The sequence below is a fragment of the Gymnodraco acuticeps genome, unplaced genomic scaffold, assembly GCF_902827175.1.
Source record: "Gymnodraco acuticeps unplaced genomic scaffold, fGymAcu1.1, whole genome shotgun sequence".
Lineage (NCBI taxonomy): Eukaryota > Metazoa > Chordata > Actinopteri > Perciformes > Bathydraconidae > Gymnodraco > Gymnodraco acuticeps.
The window spans coordinates 1,160,001-1,181,288 of NW_022989979.1; the positions used below are offsets into that span (position 1 = coordinate 1,160,001).

The 21,288-nt window shown below is 42.1% G+C and overlaps 1 protein-coding gene across 13 annotated transcripts in view; it reads left to right on the forward strand.

Annotated features, from left to right (window-relative positions):
• Positions 1–21,288, forward strand: part of apbb2b (amyloid beta (A4) precursor protein-binding, family B, member 2b) — a 54,577-nt gene that overhangs the window by 5,492 nt on the left and 27,797 nt on the right. For all 13 annotated transcript variants that reach the window (XM_034211586.1, XM_034211588.1, XM_034211591.1 and 10 more), the window contains exons 2-4: positions 16,168–16,274; positions 17,747–17,813; positions 20,113–21,175. In XM_034211586.1, coding sequence (XP_034067477.1) covers positions 20,491–21,175 — 685 coding nt within the window. In that variant the 5' untranslated portion in view covers positions 16,168–16,274; positions 17,747–17,813; positions 20,113–20,490. The remainder of the gene's footprint in view (positions 1–16,167; positions 16,275–17,746; positions 17,814–20,112; positions 21,176–21,288) is intronic.

The window sequence follows — 21,288 nt, forward strand, 5'->3', positions numbered from 1 at the left end:
GTGTGTGTGTGTGGACTTCCTTGCCTTGCAGCACCAACCTGTTAGTCTGTGTGTGGTCGAGGTCACACACCAAAGCTGATGAGAAGAGACGGGGAAAGTGTGCATGTGCGTACATGCTTGTGTGACCGCAGGTGTGTTTCTGCGCAGGTGTGTGTGAGCAATCAGATAAAGAGTATGGAGATCCGTTATCACTACCCTGCTTCCCCTGAGAAACAATACCAATGGGACGCTCTTGACCAAAATAGTGTGCGTGTGTGTAGGCATGTGCATATTTGTGTGACCAGATTGGACAGATGAACGTTGAATTAAGGACAGCAGAGAGAGGATTCATCCCAGGCTGTCAAGTTGACAAGCACACCAGATTGCAGTGTGTGTGTGTGATGTGGTATACGTGTTTTGCCAATCTTGTTCTCTATCTCACTCACTCTCCTCACTTTCTCTTTCTGCCCCATATCGATGCCTCTCAATAGAGTTAGTGTGCTCACTGTCAGGCAGGCTGCATTGTGTGTGTGTGTGTGTGTGTGTATCTGTGCATTGTTGTTGCAGGGAGCAGACAGCCGTGAGGTGTGTTTGAACAGAGAAGGAGCACAGAGGCCCTGTTCATCCTGTGGGGTGTGAAACTGAATAATAGGGCCCCCTTTCTCTCTTTCCATCTGTCACCCTGTCTATCTGTCTGTGTCACTCCTTCTTTTTTTGGACAGTTTTCACCCACATGCTCGAATGTAATCACCTTCTTCTGCTCAGCTTTGCATTGTTATCTTTCTTTACACGCACACTTGTGCCGTATTAGGTGTCAACTCTTGGCCGCCCTCACTTTTCAACTGTCTTCTCGCTGTCAAGTCTGCCTGGTGATTGGATCGTCAGTATGCATGTTATTCTGCATACAAATGACCTGTGGAAGCATGCGAGGACAGACACGTTTTTCACTCTCAGGAGGAACTACACACGCTAGCAAAAACACACTTTCCCACTCTTTTGTTTATATGTTTCTGTTTCTGATGTTGTCTTTTCCACATCACTGCACTTTCACACTTACACCCCCATCATTCCCGGATCAGCTGCATAAGGGTTTTTCAGCCCCTCTTCCTCTCCGCCTGTCTTCTCTTACTCTCACTGACTTTCAAACACATCACCACACTCCATGAACGTGATGAGAGACGCCGTTCAGGCCCCAGGTGCCTCTGTAAATTGGCCAACTACAGCGAGCTCCAGGATCTTTTTGCTGCACTCGTTCTAAAGCTAGGATTTACTCGGGGCTTTGGTAGTCTTCTCATATCTTCAATCTTTGCTGCATTCAACTGCAGCACTTAAGTAGATAGACAGATGTTAGCTGGAGACTGTTATGCATAAGGAGGATATAACGGAGCTAGAAGCTAATGGCTACAATGGCAGGATATGCCGAGTTAAATATTTGCTGCAATTGGAAAACATGTCACATGCATTCAGAGCTGCAAAGATTACTCAATGAATCCATTAGTTGTCTATTATTAAATGAATAACCAACTATTTTGATATTTGATTAATTGGTTTGAGTATACTTGGCTTTTGGGAATCACTGATCGACATTGTAAAGACCAAATAAGACATTAAAATGTGCAGCACTACATACGATATCTGTAATGCTGTCAACGATTAGTGATGAGTTGAATGGTTTTGCATATCCCGCTGATGAAGGGCAATCATCAGTACCAAAAGTTATTGGCTTGGGTTTGCATAAATCCTTTTTGTGTTGCAAATCTCACAATTACCTTGAGACTTTCTGTTTATATTTACCTATTTTTAGCTTGAAAAAATACCATAATACTTAATTAGTTAGTTAAAAATGTATTGAATTTAATAACATTTGGTTTTGCTGAGATTTGACAACAAACATGTTCCTGTTGTTCACTGTGCTCAAACATTTTCATTGGTGATGTGCATCAGTCAGCAAACGTTATCATCAGATAACAGTGTTATTTGTGACCGATCAGAATGTATACATTTCAGACACAATGCTACATTCAAGAATGAACAATTAGTGCTTTGCGCTTTAGTCCTGCTTAGGGGGGACAACTCATTGATACGATACACTGCAATAAACCCCCTGCAATGCATTATCAATACCCTGGCACTAATGCAGATTGTGGCTTGCTTTATGGCATACATTAAAACTCCAGAGCCTTCTGCCTAGTCAGCCTTTCTGCCACTTTATGGCAGTTTTACATTTGAACAGCAGCACATGCATATTTCATGTTGTTATACATAAAGTCTGGTTGCTAGATGTGTTAGAAAGGCTCAGACTATATCCATTCTTGCAAATGTTTTTTTCGCAGTTGTGTCAAACTGAAAGCATTTAATCTGGAGTTGATCAATTCAGTATAGAATAAATATGCATATTGTTGTATTTTAGGTGAATGTGGTGCAATTAATCCACACTAAATATGGGAAAGAAGGTGGCACCATCATTATAATAGGCAGTGTATAGGTGATCGGCTTGTGCTAGAGTGAGGTAACCTGATTTCTGGTCACGTGTTTAGAGCTGATTGACAGACCGCAACTATTTTAGTTATCAATTGATCGTTTCCAGAAAGCTTTTTTCTATTTGACATTGTACTGAATATCTTTGAGTTGTAACTGTTGGTTAGATAAGTGGTCTGTAGGTGTAACTCTGGGCTTTACATTATCATTGCTGTATTTTGATTGCTGTTCATTTAACGATACATGTATCAGAGTATTCTGCAGATTGGCTTCATTGAAAATGAAAACAAGTTGGAGAGAGAACCTCTCCTGGCATGGTAAACCTGACCATGGTTTCCCAGTGGCAAACCACTCAGATTCTGACGCATCTTCTCAAAGCAGTAAGAGTAAAGTCTAAATAATAGAAACACTCAAAATAAATGGCATTAACTGAAATGGTCTTTATTTCCGACAATTGACCTTCGTGTTCCAGAGCCTGTGAATTGTATTAAAGCCATTCCTGTGTGATGAGTTCACAGCATGACAGGTAACAGGAATGTTAAGTCATGATTGAAGTCACTGTGGTGATCTGGGTTCCTGACCACTTCCTTGCATTTGCATCATATCCTGTGGTGGGAGTAATAATAAGTTAACATCTGTGGTTGTGATGCAGTGATGTAAGCATTGGCTGCAGTGCTGGTCCATTGGCCGTGTTCAGCTAGATCTATCACCCCCCTTCGAAACACAAATGCCCTGTCGGAGATGAAAGCTGTGCTAATGTTGGGAAACAACAACTTCAATTGGTTGGAAGGGAGGGAGACAGAGGGACAAAGAGGCGGCCATTGTGTGAGAGGAAGAGACGACGAGAGCGAGGGTGGGGATGATTTAAAGTATTGGAGAGGGAGCGATCGTTGCAGTGGTGTCTGTGGTTCCTTTGGCAGAGGAGCGACATTCCTTTTCTGATGAGTCACTCTCTCTCTGATCTGTTTTCTTTCCTCATCTCTTCTTTCGCGGGTACCCTTTCCCCCTCCCCTCTCATTTTCATTTAGTATCTTCTAACTGTTTTCCTTTCTTTGACATTTGGCTAATACGTCAAAACGTCCAGCCGATTAGATTAGACAAGGCTGTGATATCAATGCAATCTGGGTCATTCCATGGAACAACTTGCCACAGACTTTCTAGAAACAGTGAGATAACAAGGCCTAAGACACTAGATACTGAGACACAATCTGAGGTAGAGCTGTGTAGTTTGAGTCTAGACTTCCCTGTGCTCTCGGATGTCCTGTCACTTCTCGGATATATATAGGATCCGCAGTCTATTCACGGTTTCTGCCCCTAGCCTTGAATCCATCAGGCCTTTTGTGCAATGCTTTTCTGTCTGTGGTCTCGCTAAGAAAGGGAGAAGGGTTTTATAATAAATATGGCTAGCCTTTATTTCTAATAAAAAAGGCAAAATGGAGCATATCAAGCAAAACATTGTGCAGGAAATCTGAAAAGAACATTAATACATTTAAGATAACAATCTTTGCTGATGAAAGAAACTATAAGAGCTTGGTTTCTTAAAAACACATGTACTAGTTCATTAAAAGAGGATGTGCATGTGTTGGGGTGTAGAAAAATGGCAATTTAGCAAAAAATAACAGTTTTCCAATCTTAAGAACCACTATTTTAATTACAACTTATATTATTAACCACCCCTTGCGGTTTAAGTTTAGTCTGGAAAATAATGTAATGACAAATGTCTCCTTACTCGGCTGTAGCCAATTAGCAGTGCTTCACAGCGTTGGTGCATAATGCAACTATTGGCTGGTTAACGTGCTCCCTGCAGGCATGTGTGTGTCGCATTTATTTACACGCATCACTGTAGGATTTGACTGCTTGAAATGATGTAGAGTGGTCTGTTTCTTTGTGAAAGTAGAACATACAGACAATCGACAAGTCTAGATTACAATCAAGGTCATCACCTCATCTTCACACGACTAGCTAGCAGCTTGCTCGTTAATAATCAAGTTTAAACGGCCGGCAGCTGGTGGATATTGAGAAGCAATCAGAACCCACCAGTTCAACTTTGGAGCATGCCATCTTTTCGAAAAGCTAACCACTTTAAAGCTCTAAATTGTCTCTTGTGGGATTTGTAGTGTTGTGAAGCGACTCCTCTTGTCAATCTTTTAAGCTATAATGATGTGAGTCGAAACCTTTACATCGTCAAACATGGCTCACCAGAACTTTAAGTCAGTAAGTTTAGCCTTTTTGGTTTAATGTAAGCAAAATAATTAATTTTCTATAAGATATAGTTTGGACTGTTCCCCTGTAATTCAGTATAATGTGAGTAGTCTGATGGACGCCATGGCATGTTTCTGTTCACTGCTTTAACCCCTACTGTCCTGGTTGAGAGACTCAGCTAACAGGGCTGTCAGCAGTGGGAAATGCTCCGCGGCATGCTAGTGTTTAATTACTGATCTCTAACCAGGACGCACACTTTTTCTTATTCCTCTGACAGTATAGAAATTCAATATCTTCACATCTGTGATGATCAAAGAGGCTAAATGGTGACTCTTGCTTGAAAAACATTAGCCTAGATGAGATGTGCTGAAGAAGAACATATTAAGTTCAAATAAAGTTTTTTATATTGAAAAAGCAGGCGCCACAAGCACATGACGAATGAAAATACAGACGTGGCTGTACTTGTTGTTCTCTGACTCTACTCCTGGCACGGCTTGTTGCCTTCGACACCGCGTCCAGGAAAGCGCTGCGGTCTCATTACGAAGTCGCACAGTCTGTCCCTCCGAGCCGGCAGCAGGCTGTCAGGACTGGAGTGGGACTTCCCTGCTCAGGGTGTTTTGCTTGGTGTCAGGGTGTTCGTGGTGTACTCTTTCTCCCCTCCCTCGACCTCCCCTCACCCACAGGAAAGAGGGGCTGGGTGAAGCGGGGGGGGAGACCGGGATCGGGGAGGGGTTACCGCACGCCCGCTCCCAAGTTTTCCCAGGAAATCGTCTCTTGGCTTCTGGTTCTGAAATGTTTCTTTTACACGTCACAGGATTTCAAAGTCTGTGAATGTGTGTCACCCACAGTAGTGTTTTTGATTTGTCGGCTTTGTCATCAGAAAAAAATCCTGAGGGGACACACACAGAGCCTACTGTTTGGTATTTTGAGCAAAACACTTCATAGACATGTTTTTTATATATTTGTATGTATCTGAGACCTATGCTATTGCCTAAAAATAGCATGATACGTCCACTTTAAGGTGAATAAGTAACATTGTATGGGTGGCAGTTGACACATTCTTATTTAAATATACTGTAAATATGTTTTGACTACTCACACTCAGCTTGTTTGTATGTCATTGTTGCGCCCTTAGTTTGCGCTGGGTCATTGAATGCAACTTGTGCAAACATGCGCTCACATGGTCATCACTCACCTTTATTCCTGAGGGGGTGGGGGGGGTGATCTGTGTGTTTTGTCTTTTCTCGAGCAATTTCAGTTTTTGGCCCTTACTCGCCCTGAAAACACCCACCCACCCAAATAAGAGACATGCCTGAGATTCTTTGGCACACCCTAAACATTCTTCACTGCTTTCCTTTCTTTGTGGTCATTTTGTCTCTCATTGTCCCGCCCATGGAAACCATGGCAGCAGAAAATGATACCCTTTAGCTTTAGCTTTATGTATACAGTACATTGAGACATTCATACACTGATACCCACCAGGGAGACTGTCTCTGGGGGTCTGTAGTGTAAACTCTTACAAGTGGAATTATAGTGCAGCTATTTCTGTCCCTCCTTCACATTCACTATAGACCGCTGCAAGGACGATGTATGGCCATGGGAGCTCAAACTACAGGGCTCTCTGGTGTGTGTGTGTGTGTGTGTGTGTGTGTGTGTGGTGTGTGTGTGTGTGTGTGTGTGTGTGTGTGTGTGTGTGTGTGTGTGTGTGTGTGTGTGTGTGTGTGTGTGTGTGTGTGTGTGTGTGTGTGTGTGTGTGTGTGTGTACTTTGTCTCTGTTATTTCCCGTTATTGACAATAAAAGGACACACACACTCTGCCTCCTTGCTGTTCTACCCTTCCGCTGTTATTCTGGAACTAGATTCTTTTGATGGCGATTGTGTCTTCTCTGCTTCCTCCTTGTTCTTGTGGACACACACACACAGAGAATGGTGAAAGGCAAATAATACAACAGCTAGAACTGTTCTGAACATTTAGCAAATTAGAGAATTTGATAACTTGATTTAAATCTGCAATTATCAAATTGCAAAGCCTGCGATTTTTTTAACATTTTTTTTGTTCTTCTTGTGTGTCAGTCATCCACACCAATCAGAAGTGCTGTGCTCCACATGTACCAGTCATTGTTAACCAATCAGAAGTGGCCCATGATAGTAGATGATAGACAGATTGATCCAATCACCTGGCCAAGTATTTTTGAAATACTTTCCAAATGGCTTCCTAGATGGTTTGGTGAAACAAACCATCTGAGTCAGATTAGTAATGCTCCATCACATATTTTCCATCTATTACAGGGTGAATCTTAAACTGAAGCTTGACTTTAAAGCAACCCAACGGAAGTTTCATGTAAGTTGAGTTATTTCACTTGTAGCTCGTGCTGCGGGTGTGCTAGAGACGGGAGCATGTTGATACGACCTTCGTAGCCGGAGATATGGCCGCATTTTACAATTAACTTCCGTTGGGTCGCATAAAAACAGATATCGCAATATCTGTCCGAAAAATCGCAATTAGATTATTTCCCCAAATCGTGCAGCCCTAGCCCAAACACACACACCCGCAGCCTGGCTGGGAGTTTTTGTGTGTGCTCACACACCGCCTCGCCGCGTCCCGCCGTCTCAGGGAGGAGAAATCGGCGGAGCTGCAGCTGAGAAAAGATTGAGTGTATGTGTGTGAGGAAGTAACGTAACGGCTCCACGGATTGGTCCATTTGGATCAATGGGTCCATTTGGGTATGGGCACTTCACTGTACCCAGGAAGAAAAAGAGAAATCTCCAACGAGGCATTCTGGGCGTTCATAGATAGACAGGTATTTTCTGTGTTAGAGTTGTACTCGCTACAGGGTGTACTTTGAGGGTTTGTGACTCTGCAGACCGTTTACATGCAGAAAAACCTTCATAACACACAAGGGGACAGGTAATAACCAGAAAAGCATGACATGGGACCTTTAATAAAATACAACATTGCATCTGTTTTTTATTATGACTTAAAAGTAGACAATACAGCAACACAGAACCTGAATTTGTTAAAAAAAAAAAAAACGTCTTCTATAATATTTTTCCTTAAATATTTGTAGGACTTTATTCGAGTGATATTTGAACATGCCGTATCACCAGTTTTCCTATGACTTTGCCTCTGATCCTCTTACTAACCATAAAGGTACATTAAACCACAGGGAGTCTGCAAGGCAAGCTGCTCTTAAGCCTTTTAAAGCTTTATATAGCCTGCAATCAAAGGGGTTTAAAAAACAGCTTTGATGAATACAATGAGCTTACTATGATCTGCTTTGAGTTTGGTCAGGAGCCAAGCGGCAAACTCTGGGGAAGAGCCCGGACGCTAATACGGAAGTGTCTCAAACTGCAGTTCATCTAGTGGCCAGTAGGAGCAGTCTGCAGAAGGGAGCAATTTCCATAGACCCCCATGTTAAAATGCCCAACTTTACAGCAGAAATAAACATGTTTACATCGTGGTTAAAAAAAACATATTCTCTGTATAGTTAGATTCCCCCTTCATGACTACTGTGTGGGGGTGAATTTTTTCTCAACTCATCTGTTTAATTAATATTAAGCCTTAAAACTTTTGCATAAATTAGGGCGTGGTCACTTTGATGGACATGTACATGCCTCACTGTCAGCTAACAGCAACTTGTCCACTCTGCTAGGCTACAACCTTAGAGGCTACAACGTTAGTTAGTTGTAGTTACTGTACTTGACCCTTTAGCCGTGTTCGTGGTGATTGTGCCTGTTAGGGAATATTGTTACAAATACCAGACAATTAAAATGTTGTGCTGTGCGCTTGAATGTACTAACAGAACTTCCAAGAAGTCTAAAATTATAATATTATACATGTTAACCCCGTTCGCAGGTGTTTGTGTGCTTGGTAGCTTAGCTTGCTACTTATTAGCCAGCTAAGGACGTAACCCTTTATACATACATATACATTTTAGTTTATGATTCAGCCTTGGGTAAGACTTTTATAGTCTATGGCTATGACGCCCATAATGCTAAACGGGAGCAAATGTTAATAGGGGACCCAATTATGCCAGTGGTGGCCGCCGGAGCTAACGGAGCCGCAGTGGGCTAGCTCCAGCCGGCGTCCCGGAGCTAGCCCACTGCGGCTCCCTTAGGCCCGGGCGGTGGAGTCCGTCTTTTCTCAACGTGTGAATGACAAGCATTAAGAATAACAAAATATAGCTAATTCTCTTGCAGATTGGCTCATTTGATTATGAATGTAACGTTTATATAGGGGAACTACACTGTTAGCAGTAACTTGTAGGGATGCTCCGATCGATCGGTCACCGATCGATATCGGCCGATACTCACTCTCTACCGATCGATCGGTGCTCTCTAAACATGACGTAAAATACATGACACTTTTCTCTGTGTGCGGCAAAACAAGCTCGCCAAAATGGCTTCACCGGTCTGGCATTATTTTAAGGTGTCCGAAAAAGACAGTAAAATAGCGGTATGCAACGTGTGTGTGAAGCAAAAATCCTGCAGCTCCGCCCGCCGCACCGGTAAGCGGGACGAAACACACAAGAGTTAGACCTAACACACTTAGCTATTTTATCTACCTCTGGAACAAGCTAAACTAGTTATTATAAATATATGTATTCTTCACTGTCGGGTCACTCATTACTAGATCAGTGAGCTGCATGAGATACTGACAGGCTGTCAGGAGAGAGGGAGAGGGGGAGAGAGAGAGGAAAAGAGAGCGCTTCCGCTTATTATCCAAAGTGAATGTAAACTTGAATAATGTACATCATTTGAATGTAATAATTAAGTTGATTGTTGTTTGTGGAAGCTCCAGTGAATGAGCCCCATTAACTGAGTTTTAAACATCACTTTAAATGGAAGATTTAAGTGATGTTTAAATCTTCCATTTAGGCCCCGCCCACTCGATCGGATCGGCGATCGGTATCGGCCGATACTGATTCCGGTGATCGGCGATCGGCCCCGAAATTGGCGATCGGAGCATCCCTAGTAACTTGGTATGCATGTATTTCATGTTAGCTTAGCTTCTTAGCCTGAGCTAGCTCTGTTTACTTCCAGTTCGGAGGCAGCAGGTCCCGCCTCTTTGCCCTTATTTGGAGCAGGCGGGATTAGACTCTGACGTCACAGTCGAGCCGTTTGTGGCCGACTCCGCCTACTAAGGGCTTCTCGGCAACTCTGCAGAATCCTATGGGTGACGTCACGGACACTACGTCCATTTATATATACAGTCTATGGTCAGGAGTCAAGAGGAATAGTATAAAGGATGCATTAGTATCTAACAGAGGTGGGAGTAAGTCCTACATGTGCAAGTCATGAGCAAGTCTCAAGTCTTGACCTACAAGTATCAAGCAAGTCCCAAGTCAGTGTGGTGAGAGTCAAGCAAGTCAAGTCAAGTCATTGCTCTGGTCAAGCAAGTCATACGAAATTCTGATGAATAAGCCCAGTTTCCGCATTTCTGCATCAGTTCAAAGACAGTGGTTATGAAAATGGATTCAACCCACACTATGATCTGCATTACATACACAGTTAATCATTTACAGTAGATGACCATTACATGTATGATCTGTATGTGTATTTGTAAAGCGCTTTGAGAGTCTTTGACAAAGCGCTATAATAAATATAATGATTATTATTATTATTATTATTTGAAATCTAATTTAGACCGATGACAATTATATTAGATTCATATTAACCCCAGAACTGCAGACAATATAGCTAGGACTCAATCAAAAAGTCTGTTTTTAAAAAGGCAGAATTCCAGGAAAGAAAATCATATATGGCATTTGCCATTACACATATTTAATTGAAATTTCTGTTAACACTAGAACCGCCAACAGCATCAGCACCTACATAGATATCATTTTCAAATCATTTAATTTGTTCCTCTTCATAATTTCCTTATAAACTAAGTAGGACGATTTAAAACTCACTTAATCGGTTTAATTTAGAAATTGCTTCAGTTTATCATCATAACAGATCAAAAAGTTCAGATTCATTTTACAATAAATCAAGGAATGATGCACTTCTACAAACAAAAACAACATAATTAAAACATTTAAACAAACTACTAAAAGTAGATGAACTACATTATTCAAAAGTTTACAGTAACTTCTGATAATAATCAGGGTTAGTCAAAATGAATCCCTTGGCGGTTCTAGTGTTAATTTACCGTTTTGTCTTCTCTTTGCAATGCTTTGTTGATTTGAAACCAAGTCTAACGTAGCTTAAACTTAACGTTAGCTTTCTAGCTAACACAACACATGCACAGTACCTTTCTCTGTGTTTTGTTTTTGTAGTGACGAATGAAGTTGGATGTTGTGGTGGTCGTGTCACTGATCTGTATGCTGCAGACCCTGCATACCGCTGTTCTCTTTTTATTACCGTCACCGACAACATAATCCTTGAATCCAAACTTGACTATTTTTGGAGTAACGATAGCCGCTGCCATGTTAACTGAGGCCGTTTCTCAATCTCGAGGATACTGGCTTCCAAGCCAATATTTCTAGGATGCTACGTCATCGAGTGCCGCCGAAGTACTGTTCCAATCTCCAGCATACTTGGAATTCCACCGAGGCCGCGTCCTTGGTTTGGGGGAAATTTCGAGGCTGCACATGGGTAGACTTTGCGTCCTTAAAATCCCCACAATGCTTTGCGCACGGACCAATTTCAAAAACCCTTGCGGAGAATGGCTGAACCGACGCAGCACAAATGTAAATGTAAGTGTAGTGGCGTAGAACATGTGCTGGTAAATATGTTACATTTGTTATCACCAAAAATGTGGTCCGTGAAAGTAAAGCAAGTTCATAATTAGATAGACATAGAGGTATTTATTTTCGGTACAGTTTATGTTGAAACCGTTAGAGAGAGTGGCACACTTGTTAGCCTGTTCCATTCTTCTTCGTTTTCCGAAGCCGTGGCTTGGAAGTATACTTGCTTCTTTTCTGAAGGAAGTGACTTGGAAGTACGCGACTACCAAGCCAGCATCCTCGAGATTGAGAAATGGCCTGAGACTCCTGCCTTCTAGTGGGTTGCCAGGTTTGCGCGCATTGGCGCTATAATCACGTTTTTCTAAAAAAATTAATGTAATATCTCACTACAAAAACAAACACAAATATTTAATTTTAAACACTCAAGTCCTTTCAAGTCATCTATCTCAAGCTTAAGTCAAGTCTCAAGTCATGAATACCAAGTCAAAGTCAAGTCAAGTCTTTTATCAATGTTAGTCAAGCAAGTCTCAAGTCAAAAAATATGCGACTCGAGTCAAGTCATGTGACTCGAGTCCCCACCTCTGGTATCTAATATATAAAAGACTGTATGGGTTGGAATGCTAGGAGCCATCCAGCTATGGTAATGCATCTTTAGTCAGCACTAGCAGTGTTGCTAACTTCTCACTCCTGTAGTGAAAGAGTTTGCAGCTGAATGAGGATCCGGCCCACTCTGCAGCCAATGAAAATAAATCCCTGAGAGATCTGGGAAGATTGCCTGCTATAGCTGGCTTACACTTTCATGTCCTGGTCCAGAAGTTAGAAAAAACCCCTGTTACTTTTCTATTCTGCATGACTTGCCTTGTTGACATGAGCCATCCATTTTGTGTTAGATGGCCTATTCTCTAAATGCCACAGTTTTGCTTTCTTGTCAGGCTTTTTTGGTAACAGATGGGGTTTCTCAGCAGCAGTGGGGGAGACAAGAACAGGAGGGGGAGAGTGGCTGTAAATCAGGATTGTAGAGAGAAACGGGTGGTTTTATGAGAGTTTACAGACCTTCTTCACTTTTAATGAGAAAAGACTGCAATTCCCTCCTAGACAAAGAAAAAGGGTGGGCGGGTTAAGAGGTAGAAGATTCATGTAGTAGACACTAAGAAAGGAAGGGGAAGGGAAGAGGAAATGGGCAAGAAAATAAGAAAAAGGAAAGAGGTCAAGTGGGATTAGCAAAGGAACTGGCGAGAAACGTTGAGAGGGAAGGGCAGGAAGGAGGGATGAGAGGCCGATCAAAATGTTGGCAGGCGTCCATTTGGCATATGAATTTAAAAGCAATCTGTCTCGCTCAGTCCGGAGTCTGGTAAAAGTCGATGGTTACACACAGCACACGTACAAAAGAAATAGAGGTGTGTGTGAAGTGTTTTGCAGCTGCTACCTTCATTCTTGGTGGAGCAGACCCCCCAACATACCTAACACTTTACCACACATGCAACAGCACACACTCGCTGGGTTGGCCAGTTGGTCCGGGGTCAAAGGTCACTGTCATGCTGCGACACATCCTAGATCCTATTACCAACCCTCCCAATGTGTGTTTTTGTCTGTCTGTGTGTGTTGCTTTTAGTGTGTGCCTTTTTATAGTGGGTCTGCCTGTCTCTCTGTGTCTGTTTTTGTGTGCATTTAACTGTTTACAAGGGAGTCCATGTGGAAGCCTCATATTTACTATATTACATGAGTGTTTGTGTTTTTCTCAGTGCCAATGCTGCCCTGCCTACAAAGGGAGCCCTGTAATTACGCAGAGACCCCCTTGTCTGCTGCAGGGAGCCCTTCATGGCACAAAGCAGGCATCACTGTCATCCCGTGCAACTTGAGGCCGTATCCAGATGTAGCTGGTTATTGAAAGTTACAGTTTTGGTTCCTGCTGAAATGTAGCTCCATCCAAATGTAGAAACTTTACATTTTGCATCCGTCTGTAGGAAAAGGAAATGTTTTGGCAACTTCAGAGCAGCTTGTAGTTAGCGTTCGGAACACGTTTTTGTTGTTTTGGCTCTTCTCCAGCACTCTGGGCATGCAATGAAACAATCACTATGAGGTTAAAGTGGTTACTTTTAAGGCCTGCTCCACGGCTTTTACACATCAAAGTGTGTTTACGGTGAGTTCTGCTTCATATGTGGAAAAAAGTTGTATAAAGGCTTGGAACTCTGAAGGAATGAAGTCTGATGAATTTCCCTCGGTTGGGGCTGAGGCTCTCCGATTACCTCTTTACTTAATATGAGCGTGAACACCATTCAACTTATCGCTTACAGTGACAGTTGTACTAATGTTAGGTTAATAACCTCGATTAGACAAACCACATCCAACCTGTTATCCCAGGTCAGCAGCAACATGTCTACGGAAGTGATTCATTAGTTTTAAGTGTAGACACCATTTTATACAATCACACACATATGTCCCCAGGTATGCAGACTTGTTGCAGCAAGATTCAAGGAACCGAGCAAGCATGCCTTATAATTGAATCCCAGAGTGCAACATTTTTATTGCTGTTTTCTGTATGACTTTATCCTTGTTTTCTTGCCGTTGTCTTTAGCAGTTTTTATAGTTCTGTTGTTCATTTTCTCCAGTGTGAGTTGTCGGTTATGACATTTTATAACATCAGCGATTTTTTAAGACTGAGGAAATGATATCGCTTTTGTAGCCACTCCGCAAACCATTAGAGAAAAGACATTACCGTACACACATCTGGTTTGAGGTCAGAATTATAACGTTGCTCTTCAGATGGTTTACTTTTTTTGTTGCCACAGGCTGTGTAACACCTAGTGTTTGTTTCCAGACCAACCAGATGTCTTTGGTCTGTTATGTCAGTAAACAGTTTGGGCTCAGCTCACTGTTATTGAGGCAGATCAAATGTTCTTCAGTTTGTTGCATGGATTTTCCTGCACCAGTCAAGAGCTTCAGCCCGCATCGAACAGAAGTATGCACTGTTAATAACTTTGGATAGTTCCATAAACCTGTACAAATAAAAGGTTATGTCAACTTGGAGATTAAGTGGACATTTTTGCAAGTTTGGAAGAATAACCAAATGCATGTGGTTTATTTTGTTCCGTTAAAACTACAGCTTGTAATAAAAACTACTTTTTGTTAAAGTTTGACTTGGTCCTTACAGTAGTACATGGCCTGTGTTTTGGCATCTACTCACATGCTTGTAAAATGTTTTTTTTTAATAGTTTCTGAACTGATCATTCAAAATGTACTGCGAGTATAAAGAGTGATCCACAATGGCTTGTACTGTATTGCTCGCCTTGTACAAAATGCTAGTGTGGAGCTAGACTAATTACATAGCAGCATTATGGCTTATCATTTATTAAATATGACAAACTATGAATGACTTGTTCAGACAGTCAGGAGAGCAACAGCTCACACAAAGCATTACAACTAGCTCCATAGATTAGGAATAACATTGCTTTTCTTTGTTGTTTTGCACACCTGTTAACACTCTTTTGTACTTATGCATTTCATTTCTTATCTTTTTTCATTTGAATAACAAGACAGACCAAATCTACTGTATGTTTATCAAAATATGCACTACATAAATCCAAATCATGCGGAAAACATTGTGTGAATGTCAGAGACAGCTGCTGTACTGTACGTGTGCACCAGCACTGACTGTCCCCTCCAGATGTCAGTTATGTCAGTTACGTCTGTTTATCGACATTTAAGACAGAAAAAAATGATGACATCAGACCAGGACTTACGGCTATTAGAGGGAGAAGAGATAAAGCAAGAGGAAGCCTTGCCTGCAAGTAGTGTTGGCTTCAGTCCTCATGCTCGTAGTTGAGCCCTAACATCTGCAGTGAATTAGGCAGAAGGGTAAATCATCAAATGGTGCATTCGTTACCACACACTGATCAGTTTCAGTATCTGGACCGATGACGATGACTGCTATTGCATTGTGAGGATTTGTCTGACTACCATCGGATTTGATCATGCTGCACTCAAATGCCTGAATGTCATTGCTTTACCCCTGCAGCTGAGTGTGAGATTGTAAATCATTATATCTTAAAATGATGGACTTTATTATGTGTTAAATTGAGATGGATTCAGTACTGGTAATTTGGAAGTATGTCTTTGCAATGGTCAGTATCGCCTGCTAGTTGAGCTTAGATCCATGTGATGGGATCTCATTTCTTTCAGCTGTTACAATTGTTCCTCAAAATCTTTCCAGGTGCTTTCCAGCCCCTCAGCCAAGGATTGTGTGTGTGTGTGTGTGTGTGTGTGTGTGTGTGTGTGTGGTGTGGGTGTGTGTGTGTGTGTGTGTGTGTGTGTTGTGTGTGTGTGTGTGTGTGTGTGTGTGGTGTGTGTGTGTGTGTGTGTGTGTGTGTGTGTGTGTGTGTGTGTGTGTGTGTGTGTGTGTGTGTGTGTGTGTGTGTGTGTGTGTGTGTGTGTGTGTGTGTGTGTGTGTGTGTGTGGTGTGTGTGTGTGTGTGTGTGTGTGTGTGTGTGTGTGTGTGTGTGGTTGGTGTGTGTGGTGTGTGTGTGTTACAAGTCTCCTGTGGCAATAAGTTTATGATGGTTCCAGTCAGTGAAGGGTTGGCAAGACTGCACCATAGACAGAAATACGAGCTCTATACAAAATGACACGCACACACACCTTATGTATAAATGTTTGACCAAAGTTGTGAATAATTGATGTGTCTTTATTATTTGTCCCTCTGGTGTCCTGCAGTTCTCTTTCTCTCTCTGTCCAGCCTCTCTCTCTCTCTCTCTCTTTCTCTCTCTCTCTCTCTCTCTCTCTCTTTCATTAATCCTGTTTTATGTTTGTCTCTCCCTCAGGACACTGCTCCTTTAGTGAAGCCCTCGTGATTGGATAAAGAGAGAACCACTGACTTCCAGTATGGCCGCGCTACATGCTGGAGTTTCCCACCATCCTTAGTTCTCTGGTAAGCAGCAACTGTACAGGCCGTCTTTCAAGTTGCTTTGTTTTTAACACAAAAATAGACTCTTATCAAACCTACAAGCTTACATAAAATGACTGGTGTTTCTGTCATAACTGAAAATAAAGCAACTTCTTTCATCATTTACAAGCAGTATTAGCATACATATGGGATGTTATTCAGACATGGTAACACTATTGTAATTAGATGATTTTCTACTTAAATAAACAACTAAGCTCTGCTATTATGCTAGGCAACGCTAACCCCAGGGACTGTTACATTACATGTTACTTGTTGGACGCTTTTCTCCAAAGCGACTTACATACTCAATACTGTGGGCAATCTCGACAGGAGCAATTTGGGGTGAAGTGTCTTGCCCAGGGACACAACGGCATGCTGACTGCAGTGGGGTTTGAACCTGTGCTCCCCTGATCCCAACACCAAGGCTCTATCCACTGTGTCACACGCCTCCATACATAAAACACTTCCTGTAAAACTTCCCAGTTAAAGCCCTTGTGATTTCCCTGTTACTTTGTAGAAACTAAAATGGCGTGTCTGTAGATATAAGGTCGAACACTTGAGCCAAATTAGAGCCTTATTTTGTCAGGAAGGCAACAAGGCTATCTCTCTCACACCTGTTAGGCACCATGCTGTGCATATATACAAAGTACAAAGAAATACTTGACTGACAGCTGAGGCTGGACACTTTTTTTCTGTGCACCAGTTTGTTTTGTCCATATTGTCCAACAAGGAGAGATATGTATAGGCTTCATGCTAGAGAAACAGGGCTGCACCCATCTCCCGTTTTACGAGCCTTTTTGTGTCGTCGCTCAGATCTTTTTCGGAAAGACGACGGTGACGTCACTGAAGCACATGCTCAGTCTGTCTATCCTGAGCATCATGTGTCAGATATATACTATCATAACTACGACGGAAATTCGCTGTATGCATGTTTTCCTATAGATAGTCCTCCTTTGCTCCACGGCTGTCAGGTCGAGAGGTGAGAAGCTCATTCATACAAAATGTCCTCTAGTTGCTGCTTATTGTGAACAAACTAATATATAGTAGAAGACTAATAAACCAACGTGCTCTAACGTGGCATCATAGACTATCTCCACCCTCCAACTTTTTATTAAGTTAATATTTGTATTTAAAACATGCAGTAGAACCCTTATATGATCTAGACATTACCTGTAACGGTATGTACGAAGTTAAATAATGTGTGCAGAACAAACAGCCGGAAAGAGTTCATTTCTTCTCTGTATATGATTCTTGAATGCCTCCTTTATCATTTCTATGATTAGTTGTTTGGAGTCATTTCACTGCCTTACAGTGTTATGTTGTCTCCATAGAAACCAGCTGTAGTTGGGTTCTACATGGATGAATGTGGTCTCCAGGGGCAACCCAAGAAGAGCTCAGGATTCTTTGCATTCTTCTTCTGATCATTATTTCACTTTCTTCCCCTCTGTGGTGTTCAGATCTGCAGCTGAGTCTACTGAACCCTGAACCGTGACCAGCGCCGGTCTGTGACTGACCTCCTGACAGGTACACACACACACACGCGCACCATCATTTTTTTCATGCGGAGAGGTTGTCCATCTCTGCTCTACAGTAGTACCTCTTAGGAATGTAAAACAAAAACCTGGTAGTTTTCTATTTTCTGTTGTCAAGAAATCCCATGAAAAGGCCAAAACTAACCCTGTGTTATTTCTTATTTGAATACACTCTAGCTAACCTTCCGTGTGTGGTTCTCATTCAACAGGGGGGCACTGTAGTCTTTAGCAAACATTAGGGGTGTAACGGTACACGTACCCGTACCGAAATTATTCGGTACGAGCCCTTCGGTTCGGTACAGGTGTGTACCGAAGTGTACCGAACGAATATAACGTTAAACGTAAAAAATTGAGAACGTGAACAACTTTTTGGAAGTAATCTCAGGTGCTGCGTCGCAGCATTCAGCGTAATTTGCTCACATTGGGTTCAACGCGTCATAGAGCGAGCAAGTCATTTCATTGGATGAGAGGCATACTATGAGAGCTGGTCAGAGGGATGCGTTCAAATGTAGTCAGTAATTTGAGCAACTGTCGAAAATTAATGGCGAACGCAGATAAAGTTGAGCTCGAAAATCCTCCAGCATCATTGAAGTCTCCGGTTTTGGGAACATTTTGGTTTCGCAGTTACGTACAAGGATGACGGACAAAGACAGGTGGACCGAACCAAAGCTGTTTGTCGGCATTGTTCAACTAACATTGGTTACACGGCTGGCAAAACATCAAACTTGCACACTCTTGAAAAGGCATCACCCGAACGTGAATATCACCGATACCAAAAGAAAAAAGACTGAAGTGCAAACCCAACTCCCGCTAGCATTTAAGCCTCCATGCACCACTCGCAGAAAGTTCAGACCGAGCCAAAGCTATTACAAACGCCAAATATCCTTATGTTGCCATGTTAGCAAAGCGCTACCTGGCTGTATCTGCTGCCACTGTCCCTAGAGAGGGTGTTCTCCACAGCAGGAGACATTGTTGGTGCCAGCAGATCTGCCCTTTCAGCAGCAATGTGGACAAGTTCATCTTTCTTTAAAAAAACATGAAAATACAATGACAAGCAAGTCCTAATGTCAAGCTGGCTGCTTAGGAACTAGTACAGTTCAAATACAGATTATTTCAATTCATCGAAAAGCTGCACCTTAATGTTTATTTTATTATATTTTGTATTTGAGTGAATACATTATTCACAGTTTAATAATAATTAAAAACCCAAAACTAATAGTTTATGTTTTGTGAGTACTAGTACAGTACAGTTCAAATACAGATTATTTCAGTTCATCGAAATGCTGCACCTTAATGTTTATTTTATTATATTTTGTATTTATTTGAGTGAATACATTATTCACAGTTTAATAATAATAATAAATATATAAATATATATATATATATATGTTTTGTGAAAAAAAATTCTGCTGTACCGAAAACGTACCGAACCGAACCGTGACCAAAAAACCGAGGTACGTACCGAACCGAAATGTTTGTGAACCGTTACACCCCTAGCAAACATGACTTAAACCGGAGGACATTTTGTTGCTGGGTACTATTTTTAGCTGTGGATATGGTGCAAGAGTAACTATTTACATAACGAAGAGGAAAACACTGCTATAAACTACATCAGGCTGTGGCTACACAGGAAGTACTTGTTAATAGTTGTTAGTTATTTTGGCCTTTTCATGGGATTTGTTTCGTATAGGAAAAACTAAATAATATCACCAAATATTTTTCAGGATTTTTAAATGCATTCATTAGACAGAGGTCAGTAGTTGACCTCTGTCTTTTTAAAGCTCTGATATGATTAATTACATTTTGATGATTGCTCATTTTTAAATTAAGTTAAAACAACAATATTGGTTTTCTTAGTGATCATTTTCCACCTTAAAAAGCTTGGACAATGTTCTGTGATCCTCCCCATGCAGTGCGCCAAAAATGAATATTTAAACTCATGTACAGTCATTACAAATCTGTTATTAATCCCTTTGATGTGATGGCAGTTCTCTCCGATTATATTTTTTACTGAACACAATATTAATTTTTCTTTTTAAATTGAATATGGTCTCTCCTTATTTACAATATTTTTTCTGCCGCAAAAAGGTTTTATTAACTGGAACCATATCCTACTTAGCACCGGTCTTTTGAATTACAATGCAAGAATAGCAGTTCCTACTACAGCAGTAGTAAGTTAGCAAAGAGACACCCTTTGTTGAAGGCTAACTCCTAAACTGTATTGTGTTCATCCTAACGCACATGTACATTCAAATGTATTCACTTCCTGTTCGCCATCTCTTCCTCTTCAGGTGATCTGTCTTGTGCCACGATGATGTCAGTAGATGTGACCAATCGTAACGGCCCTGCTGCCACGCCTCCTTCTTCCCTCAGCCTCCGCTCTTCACACAACCAGCTGCTGAGCAGTGATGTCATCAACCAAGGCTCAGCCACGCCGCCCAAGTGTCGCAAAAAGTACGCTCTTACCAATATACAGACTGCCATGGGCCTCGGAGAAGCGGTGCCATCTTCCTCCTCCCCATCATCCCCATCGCAGTCCTTAACCCCCAACAATCCCAAACTTGCCAAGAATGGAGTGAACCAGCTCCGTAAAGCCGGTCAGGATCACAACAAAAACACAACCGGCCCTGACTCAGATCCAGAGTCTGAAACTACAGAGGACGACCTCAATGTCAACACAGCTGAGGAAGATGACAGTCACGCTCTCACCCAACAATGACAGGGAGGAAGACGTCATCAAGAGAGACGTTGAACTTCACTCGGACGACAGCAGTGACGCAGACCCCGAGCAGAAAACTGAATCAGACACTGACTGTAATACCTTCACGAGTGCGGAGCTCAAACTCCATGGCAACACCACAGATTTGGACTTTGACTTGAACATTGAGACAGAGGAGAGCGACGACATCAGCATTCTGTCTGAAAAGGAAATGATGTCGAAGATGAAGATCGAGGAAGACGGAGATGAGGCGGTGGAGGAGGATCAGGACAACGAGGAGAATAAACCTTTACTGATGATAAAAAGTGAATCCCCTGTGATGAAAAACAACGTTTCTTCAGGCCTGGAGCTCATCTCTGACCTCCACTCCAACCTCAAGCTCCTCCAATCAGGCCAGGACGCTCCGGTGCCCCCCCCTCCCTCCCCACCGAAGCATGCCAGCCCAGAGGACACACCCCTGCTTTCTGTGGCCTCCTGCTCCTCCTCTTCCTCCTCCTCTCCAGAGACGAAGAAGGACAGGAGGACCGGGGCAAAGACAGACTGTGCTTTGAACCGCATCCAGAATCTGAACCCCAGTGACGAAGAGTTGAGTTGGACCACCCTGTCCCAGGAGAGCAACTCCCCAGAAGAGACAGGTACACATATTAATTAAAGGTCCCCTATTATACTGTTTTTCATCAATATATTATAGGTCTCAGATATATACAAGACATGTCTCTGAAGTGTTTGGCTCCAAACACCAAACAGA